Source organism: Atta cephalotes, assembly GCF_000143395.1.
Source record: "Atta cephalotes unplaced genomic scaffold scaffold00042, whole genome shotgun sequence".
Taxonomy (NCBI): Eukaryota; Metazoa; Arthropoda; class Insecta; order Hymenoptera; family Formicidae; genus Atta; species Atta cephalotes.
Window position 1 is genome coordinate 374,766 of NW_012130106.1, and position 10,885 is coordinate 385,650.

General features: G+C 34.9%; 1 protein-coding gene across 1 annotated transcript in view; it reads left to right on the plus strand.

Moving 5' to 3' along the window:
- Window positions 1-4,818: 4,818 nt before the first annotated feature.
- Window positions 4,819-10,885, plus strand: part of LOC105622241 (serine/threonine-protein kinase mig-15) — a 92,115-nt gene continuing 86,048 nt past the window's right edge. Inside the window, exons 1-2 of the mRNA XM_012203662.1 lie at window positions 4,819-4,884; window positions 6,915-6,980. Coding sequence (XP_012059052.1) covers window positions 4,819-4,884; window positions 6,915-6,980 — 132 coding nt within the window. The remainder of the gene's footprint in view (window positions 4,885-6,914; window positions 6,981-10,885) is intronic.

Below are 10,885 nucleotides of genomic sequence, written 5' to 3' on the forward strand. Positions count from 1 at the left end.
AGCGGTAAGTGGTGGTCGAAATAAATAGATCATAGACGTCATACAATAAACTTGGGCATCTGTCAACATAACCTCATAGAAACATTAGTCGATTTGTGTCTGCATCATAAAGTTATTCTCGATTGAAAATGTCAGTTTACGAGCCAAATTCTCGTCATTTGCGGGAAGTTTTAATTTTTTGCTTCAATATGAAGAAATCTGCGGCTGAGGCTCATCGAATGCTCTCAAATACTTATGGTGAGGCCGCTATTAGTGAAAGAACGTGTCGTGAGTGGTTTCAACGCTTCAAGAACGGTGATTTTGACGTCCAAGGTCATGCTCTGTATTTGGTGGGACCAGCTTGGCGTAGTGAACTGTTAAAACCGACTGAAACAATCACAGGCGATCGATATCGAACGCAATTGATGCGTTTGAGCCGAGCATTGAAAGACAAACGGCCGCAATACAACAAGAGACACGATAAAGTGATTTTGCAGCATGACAATGTTCGACCCCATGTTGCGAAAGTGGTCAAGACATACTTGGAAACGTTGAAATGGGAAGTCCTACCCCACCCGCCGTATTCTCCAGACGTTGCTCCCTCTGACTATCACTTGTTTCGATCAATGGCCACACGGCCTGGCTGACCAGCACTTCCGGTCTTATGAAGAAGTAAAAAATTGGATTAATTCGTGGATAGCCTCAAAAGATGACCAGTTTTTTCGACGCGGGATTCGTACGCTACCCGAAAGAGAAAGTAGTGGCCAGCGATGGACAATACTTTGAATCATAAATGTATAACCAGTTTTTTACAATAAAGCCTCGAATTTCGGAAAAAAAATGGCGGAAGCAAAGTTGTACACCTAATAGATTTGAAAACAAGCCTCGCTCTGGACAGCCAAAAAAATTAGAAAACAAAAAACTAGAGGCATTACTCGAAGAAGATTAGAATCAAATGCAAGAGGAGTTTGCAGAATCATAACTCAACAAGCCGTTTCTGTACGATTGAGAGCCATGGGAATGATTCAAAAACAAGGAAATTGGGTGCCTTATGAACTGAAACCGAGAAACGTTGAAAAGCGATTTTTCACTTGTGAACAGCTGATTCAAAGACAACAAAGAAAAGGTTTTTTGCATCAGATTGTGACTGAAGATGAGAAGTGGATATTCTACGACAATCTCAAGAAGAAAAAACTACGCTAAGTCCGGTCAATTGTTGCCATCGACCTTAACATCAACATCACGGTCGAACATTCATGGTTCGAAGATCATGCTCTGGTATCTAGTGGGACCAAAAGGGTCTTGTTTACTATGAAATCTGGATTCCATTACGGGCGATCGATATCGGCTACAATTGATTCGTTTGAGCCGTGTATTGCAAGAAAAACGGCTGAAATACGAGCAAAGACATGATAAAGTTATTCTTCTTCATGATAACGCTCGGCCTCATGTCGCTAAAGTCGTAAAAAAATATTTGGAAACGCTCAAATGGGATGTTTTATCGCACCCGCCGTATTCTCCAGACATTGCTCCTTCTGATTACTGGTTGTTCCGAAGGATGCAGCAAGTCACCGGTTCACTTCGTTCGCAGAAATCGAAAATTGACTCCAAAATTGGATCGCCTTCAAAGACGAGTCATTTTTTCGAGATGGAATTCGAAAATTGCTTGAAAGATGGGAAAAAGTAGTAGGCAGCGATGGGCAATACTTTAATTGATCTGTTCATTCATTTTGTTTTGAAATAAATGCATAAAAAAACGGACCGAACTAATTTGTATTCCCAATATATTATTATCTACATCTATAATTATTAATAATTATTTATAATTATTAATAATCCATAATTATTTATAATTATCAATAATGAGTAATATTTATTTTATTTTATTAAAAAATTTATTATATTGTAAATATATTTCAATATAAAAAATTTTAAAAATAACATTAATTACTTTTGTAAAAAAATGCCAAGTTGTCGTGTATCTGGGTGCTCTAACTTTATCAAAAATAGTCCTTATTGCATTACTAACAACAACTTTATTAATAACTTTGCTAACAACTTTATTAACTTCCGTTCTTATTGCATTATGTCACATTGATTGCATTTCAAAATTTATTGCTGACGCTGAAAAACAATAAGATTATTTTTTTGTTGAATTTTTTGAAAGGTTCAACTTTTTTCATATAATGCGAAAAAAAGAAGAAAAAAGATGAATCGAGATGCAAGAAATGTTTGATTAAAAACAATAAACCTTAAGCCTGCGACATGCATAAGTTCAGCCAATCATAGCACAGCAAGTTGACGTTCAGACAGAATTTGTTGTCGAATTACGTGCAAACAACGGTTGTGACTATTGTAGACGCTCATTTAGCGACACTCTTGCGACATGCGATATAGTTTGTGTGACTATTATGGACGAGGCTTTTTAGTTCACGTATATATTATACATTTTTAATAGTGATAGTGAATTTTAGGACACAGTCAATGTATATTACAAACATTGCATAATATATATGTCGGTTACAGAAAGGTTGCAACATTTTTTTTTTCGATGGGTTTCGGAATGCAGCTTATTCATCGAACGATTGTTCTTATTCATGGATCCAAAAATAAGAATTAATCGCTTGGTGAGTAGGTTGCATTCCGAAACCCATCGAAAAAAAGTGTGCAAATTTTCTGTGATTGCTGTATATTAAATTTCCAAAGATATATATTTCTCAATTTTTTAGGAAATACACATACATCAATCATTACTTCTGTACTATTGTACTATAAATTCCGAGTATGACGTATTTCAATTCTAATTTTCTTCCCGTTCACACTGAACGAGCAAGATTCGTATTGGTGCTGTCAGGGCACAAGTCACGTGCACCAATCATGCGAAATCCCGAATGTCCAGATTCTCTTCTTCTAGGGACTCTACCATTCTATTCTTATAATTATATCAATAATAGATTTATGATTTTTATTTCAACTTAAATTATAATTTTTTCAGAATTGGCGATTTTTGAAAGTTTTATTGCAAAATAAGTACGGCTTCAAATAACTTTTTAAAAAGTTAATAACATTGACCATTGATATTTTACACGCTCATACTTATAATAGCTTTTTGTGACCAACTAGTCAAGCACTCTCTTGTTGTTCAATTGTAACAAGGGAATACTCGACTGTAGTTAGTTGGTTCTTATCCGATTAAATTCTGATCCGAATTAAACTCTCAGTGGAAACTAGGCCGGTGTCGAGCAGTGTGACATTGTGTCGGAAGCGTCCTGCATCATGCGATTTTAAAATTGATACATCGGATTGGCTGAAGTAACAAGTTTGTGATTTGCGACGAGCAATGTAGAATGGCCTTAAGACACATGCTGAATCCGACTGCTTCGAACGACCAATCAGAAAACAGAATTTTATTTCGTATTGATGATATGAAGCTAAATCCTGTTTTCTGATTGAACGTCGGATCCAGTGTGAATCCAGTAATTGTCACCTGTGACGTTGTTGGCAAACTCAATAATTATACTATAACGTAACATACTTTACTAACTATAGTGTCTGCAACGTTGGCACATGCGCATAGAGTGCGACAGTTCCATGTAATCTTTCTCTCTCTCACGCATCTTGGACACACATTTGAGCACAGGAGATATAGGCAATGCTCCTTCCATGTCTATATGCTCTAAGCTCGTTACAGATTACAAAGATTAGGTTAGGTTCGATATTTTTTGACGTTAAAAAACAAGCATTTGAGCGTCGCATGAAAAGGCACCTTAAAATGTAGTCACGATCTTCCGTCGCCATGTTGCTTTAATCCAGCGGTTGACGTCAGCGGGCGCGTCTGGTAGTGCGAGGTGCGAACAGCAAAGACGGATAGACGGAGGCAACGCAAATTTGAAAGAGAGGAACAAAAAGCGTGCGCGATCCGCGACTGCACTGACGGCAGTGCACGACATTGCAGTTGCATGATTTGCATAGTTGCAGTTGATGAGCGTAAAAGATGTAGAAGGTGATATACGGGATTGACTCGATTCATGTTTGGCCTCAGTTCTCGCATCTTTTATATGACGATAGTAATATCATCAGTGATCCAGCAGCGACGTTATATGCTTGACATCTTTTTTGGCGTACTTATCACGTAAAATTGAGAAAAAACGCGCTATATCAAACTCGGCAGTCGGCGCACCCTTCGTTTCGCGTTCGTGTCGTGTGCGAGTAAAAAAAAGCCGTGAGGGGGTGAGGGAGGACAGGAGGGAGGGAAGGAGAACGAAACGCGATGGAGGCGCGACGCTGTCCGGTTTGACCGCTAGACGGCCTCCTCCGGCGCGGCGTATTCTTGGTCTCCTTGATTCGACAGGCTGTTAGGCTCACTCTTTTGATTTCTAGTGTTTCGTGCGCGCCATGTGTTGCACCATTGCCGCTCTTATAAGATCGTCGTCGCGCGTAAAGCCGCGGTTCGATAAGCATTCGCGTAGCCGCCGCGCGTAGTTTGGTCAGGATCCCTCCCTCCTCTCTTCCCTTTCCTTTCCTCGAGCTAAGCGCTGCTCTCGTCGGTACTTCTCTCGATGCTCCTCGTGTCTCCATAGTACTGGTATAAACGGTGTAAAACTGCATTATTTTTTCGCTCTTTCCTCGCCTTGTATGTTCGTCTGGCTTGTAAGCGGCGAGCCGTAGGGAAAGGAACTAAGGCTCCTAAAAGGAAAAAGAGAGAAAGAGAAAGGAGATAAAACAGTCGTAGGAAAAAGGAACAAAAAAACGACGAGTGTTGGAATCGTTAAAACGGTGTTCTCGGAGTGAGCTCCAACGAGCGAAAGACCCAACGGAAGGTAACGCAAGCGTATCAAGATGGCGCATAATTTGGCACCGAGCGTCAATTGTTCGCTCGACGACATTGACCTGAACGCTCTGAAGGTACGTATATGTTGTAAATATAAAAATGATTCGCTGCCGGCTGCGTGCATTTCTCTTTTTCTTTTCTTATCTGCTTTCGACGCGTGGCCCTTTTCTCTGGACCCACCTGGTTAATCATCTTGTCCACTCGCACGCGCTGATTAACCTCACGAGAACCGACGACGACGAGAAGGAGGAAGAGGAGAAGGAGAAGAAAAAGGAGGAGGAGAAGAACTGACATTTCTTGCATTTGAATCCTCATTTTTTTCCCTTGTTATGTTTCATCTAATATCGAAAAAAATCGAGTGATTCGATTCACACATCAATATAACTATCGTTATATATTATAGATTGTTGACAATCTTTCCAGACTGATGACAATGTATTATTGTCGATACGGGCGATTGATGGTCGCGAATAATGGTTTCCACTGTAAGCTCTTACGCGAAAAGAATTTAAATGGATCGAAAACATTACCGATCGTATTTTCACTTCGGCAACATTATTGACAGACGACGAGATTTAGGTCGGTATTCATAGTCGGTTCTTATTTTAAAATCTTAAATCATGTCTTAAATTGCTAACACGGCCTTCTGATTGGCTTATGACATTTTAAGACTGTATTTAAAACCTCACATATAAGAATAGACTATGAATACCAGCCTTAGACTGTGGCTAAAGTCTCGCTACAAATGATTTGAAACGTTTAATGGACCAATTAGAAAAAAGAATTTTACAAATTGATAAATCGTTAAAAAATGCTTTAAAGCGTTTGTAGTATCGCGTTGACTCTGAATCTCGTTGCAAGCACAGACTTTTTACGTCTCTCCATCCCATCATTTCTGAAAAAAAAAATCAAATAAGTAGGTACAGTACAAGGGAGATAATCGATCCGGAAATGTCATTTTTAAGAATGCACAGGACTTGTAAAATAACAACCTAAAATAACAAGCGAAAAAAGAAAAAAAAAGTTGACACTGAAAATTGATTAGTTTCTTTAAGTTTATACTAAAATGACTAAAATACCTTCTTCTACTGCTCGCGATTTGCTGCGTTTCTTGTATTATCTTTTTTGACGAAAGATTTGTGTTATCTACCGTCACGGTCAGCTTTTAAGATAGCTGATCATATATTTTGCTGTTGAATTTTATTATGTTAGGCACTTGTTAGGTCTCGTTTCGCATCAGATTTTTGCATGCATACGAATGTCTAAGTCCATTCAGCAATATTCAATAACTATTTTTTTTTGCAGTACTTTGACTGAGTGTATCAACTAGAATTACACAAGTTAGCTGAAGATGGCTTGAAGCTGGCCAACCATTAAAGTTACATTAATATACGTATTGTTTTAATACTGTATTTGTCCTTTTATAAATATCCTTTTTGGTTTGAATCTTGAGAGAGGCCATTGAATTAACATATTTTATTATTGACTTAACTATTTTTATTTGAGACACATAACGAATCATGTTATTAAAAAATAAACAGCGTAGTTCACGCGAGAATAAAAAATTGCTCCTTACGGCTGCACTTTTCCTTTAACATCTAAGTTTAGTTCTGCACTAGATTACATTAGAACTCTCTTTCTCGCTTTCGCCAAATATCAAACATATGTACCTATCTTTAAGTTTCAAAAGTATTCATATCTACTATAGTTATGAATCATAGAAAACAGACCTCTAATTAATTTCATTCCAAGTGCAGAAAGGATAACACAAAACACAAGGCTAATCTAATCAGAATCTGCTCCCACTAACGTTTTCTATTTATACCTATTTAATATCGATCCGTGGGTTCTGTCATTCGACTAAGAGCTCAAAATGCGTTCTTTATTTTCCTCACATCGCTTGCATTAATCTTTTTGTCTCTTCCTTTTTACTTTGATTTTATTTTATTTTTACTCATTCTATTTCGAGGAGTTGAGCAAGTTTTCATTTGCTCTTTCGTGGACGGTAATCGGAGGAGAAATTTTCATCAAATCGACAATTTCTCTTTAATGATAAAAAGGAGCGTTTTATATCTCGAGAATTAATCGGTCATTTATGTTTCAGGAACCTGCTGGGATCTTTGAGTTGATAGAAGTCGTCGGCAATGGAACGTATGGCCAAGTTTACAAAGTGAGTATTTCGTACTGTAATTTACATCAAGTTCGATGTTATATTGGGACAGTTGTGCGATATTTTTAATATTATTTCTCATATGTTACAACTATTCCTTCTTTGCATATATGTCTTGTATACATGTCTCAATAATTATTACCATTTGAAATATCTTCTAATTTATAAGGCGTAGAGAAAATTTTATATAACCAAAATTACACAGGGGCTATTGTGTGATGATAATAATTATATATATAATTTTTATATATAATTTTTGTCCAAGTGGAGGCGTTTTGAAGATTTCAAGGTCAATTTCGTTTTTTTAAATGAAATTATACATAATTTGAATTTTACATAATATGTATATATTATATAATTTTACATAATATTTTACATAATATTTTTTTACATAATATGATTTCTCTAATTATTCTGCATATAAAAGTATTAAGATAGTATAAATAAATATTAAGTAATAAAATATTATGATTAGATGATATAAAAAAAATTAATAGTTTAAGAGATATTTTACACTTTATTGTAGCTTATATTGACATAAAATGTTAAATAATTTGTGAACTATTAATTTTTTGATAATCGTACCTTAATATTTTTATAAACAGAATAATGAGATGAATCAATTGGTGGAAAGAAAAGACAGAGTTGCTTATTTAAAAATTATCCATTTTGCATATATATTTTTTAAAGCTTTAAAAAAATATGCAAAACAATTTAAAAAAAAAATTATATTTTTTTAAAGCAACTAACCAATTCATTCATTTCATTATTCTGTTCATAAAAGTATTAAGCTACGATTATCAAAAAAATTAATAATTTGTAAGTATTTAACATTTTATGTTAATATGCTAGAATAAGACATATCTCGTAAACTATTGATATCCTGTATGATCTCTGACCTATATAAATTCTTTGCAATATATTATTATTACAATTTTCTATCAATTCATGATATTACGATTTTATCTTTAATTTAGATTGTATTTTAAGATAACGAAATTGTGTTAAAACTTTACAACTTTCTCAACATTTCAATGATAATTATTATGTATATGTTTTTACTTGTTAAAAAAGAACATAAAGTTAGATTTCATCAGCCACAATTTTTGAGAATTCGAAGATTTATTTTTGAAAAAACTACAAATTTAAACTATTTACTTCTTTCTTTAACTTTATAAGTAAAATACACAATAAGAAACTAAACAGGAACCTTGTAAATTAATGTAATTTACAGCTATAATACACGAGGATCGTTTGAAGAGTTTTGAGTCTCAACATGAAGATGGCATTACTCGTCAAAACCATTCTGTTACTACAATCATACGTGCTTTGAAAGATATCTGTGAAAATTGTAGCCATTGTGGATGCTCAGTTGTTGTTTGATAATCATTTGTGCTATATCGATATCAGTGTTTTTGTAAAAATGGAGAAAATCGAATATCGACGATCGCTATAACAAAAATTTACGAATTGCGATCAAACCATTCACTGTATTTATCAGATCTCCAATGATTTTTTCCTGTTTCTTAGGCTCAAAGTTAGGCTCGGAGAACACAGATTTTCATCAAATGAAACACACTGACATCGACTGGCATAAATGACTTTCAAATAACAACTGAGCGTCCAAAATGACTACAATTTTCACAGGTATCTTGCAACATGTACGATTGTAATACAGAATGGATTTCGATGAGTAATGCCATTTTCATATTGAGGTTCAAAACTTTTTAAACGACTCTCGTATGTTACATACACATATATTATATATAACACAAATTTACATTATTACATACGAAATTCAAAGCAAAATTACTAAAAATTAAAGAGTGATGGAATTTTTTGAAAACTTTTTTTTAGTGTAGAAAGCACTATATCCATTTCTTATTGAGAAATAGAAAGTTAATCCAAATTTATTGCACGTAGTGTAATTGATAGATAATTTGCATGAATTGGAAAATATGTATTTTACGCCAAAAATATTATCAAGTACCAAAATCCACTTTGACTGAATAATAAGCTCTTCTGGCTTATTTCTGTTATTTATTTTTTTTATTGTAATGTGTAATGTTTACCAGCTTGAATGTGCGATTCATCAATTATCGATTTCACGATGGCGTGATGACCTTTTCTGTAATATTTTAAATTAACGAGTATGCATCAAAATAACAGAAAATAAAAAATGACATGTGTGATATTTTCGCGAAAAGGATACAACGCACCTGAGATTTCTGTGCACGAATGTTATTTTTGATATAATGTTAAAATTTATTGAATCCATTTGATATTTTTTCTAATATATTTTGTTTCATGGTGACAATGTCGTGCGTGAATAACCAATTGATTTGAATAATCTTAAAATTTCTTGGAGTTATCGGAAAAATCAAATAAATGAAAGAGAGTTGCATGATAATTTGTTATTACAATCGTTTGTTACTGTTATAATACTGGAAAAATTATTAAAATAACAGGAAAAACGATTATATAATTATTCGAGAGCGAATACTCTTTATCGTCGTCTCGATAAATAATTTTTTATTGATCTCTTTATTTTATTTGTTCATTTATAACTCTAACTAATAGAGTTACAAAAATTTTTGAATGTCGCAATGTAAAATGAAATAAGTATCAAATACCTATAGAATGCCATTTCTCGATAGGTTTTGATATATTCCACAACTGTATTCATATGATAGTGGCATCTAATTTTCGTGTATGCTTTCGTTATCGTGTTTCCCATTAGTAATCCATAACTCTTATCTGTCAGGACTATATAATACGTTTATAGATCTACTTTTCCCGTTTAGATGTTTGTTGTTATAGGTTATCGCGAGTCTCATATCCGATTCTCGTCGATAGAAATCTAAGCTCATGCTTGCGTTATACACGTGAGAAACTTTCGTATTTGATATACGAAAGTAGTATACAGGCGTTCCATTCTCGCGATATATGATATATAGTGCTCTTGTCGTTTCACGCCTCTGCAGACGAGGCAAGCGGCCTCTCGCCTTAAGAGCATCTCGACGAATGTTTCTCTTGTTGCTGCGTAAAAAAGAAAGAAAGGAAGATAATGATTTCTCCTTTGTATCGACAAACGGACCCGTGATTGAATTGGTGAGCGCAGAAGTGGCGTGAGTCACATAGCAGGAATGCTTATAGGAAATAAAGAAATCGCCTTTCTCCGTTTAATGCAAGTTGTTTCTGCACTTGTCGTATCCAATCTGTCGCGCAATATGAGAACATCGAGTTGACTAATGCTGTTGTGCCTTCTTGCATGCTCATAAACCTGCTGCAGATGCCATTCCGAATTCGGTGTTATATTACTATATATATTTACTTCTTGTTCTATTTTCTGCTAAGAAATGCAACAAAGATTACGAGAATAACATATATCTTTGAGATTATATATGGGAGGTGCATGGACGATAGAGGATACCCCATATCTTCTGCTGAGATTTAAACTCGATTTTTCCTTACCTGGTCAATTTGTTAGGCTTATCCATGATATCATCATAGATGAAGCCCATTGAATAAAACATTAGGTTAAGTTTAATTACAAGTTAACCAGATAATGAAGAACTGGGCCATAGAAATATAAATGTACGAAAATATGATGGCCGAGTCACATAAAGAGAGAGAAGGTTCTTTATCTATAACAGAGAACGAAAGAGACGGTGATTCATTTTGAAAAAATTCTTGGCGAGATTGTCCTAGAGAGAATATACTTACCGATGTGAAAAATGCATGCATGCGTGCGCGCGGGAGAGAGAGAGAGAGAGAGAGAGAGAGAGAGAGAGAGAGAGAGAGAGAGAGTAGTAGTACGTACGAACGAAACCGAAACGACGTAGTATTTAAGTTTAACGTAGTAACTAACGTAAAACTAAAATTTAAATTTTAAGTTTTTTAAG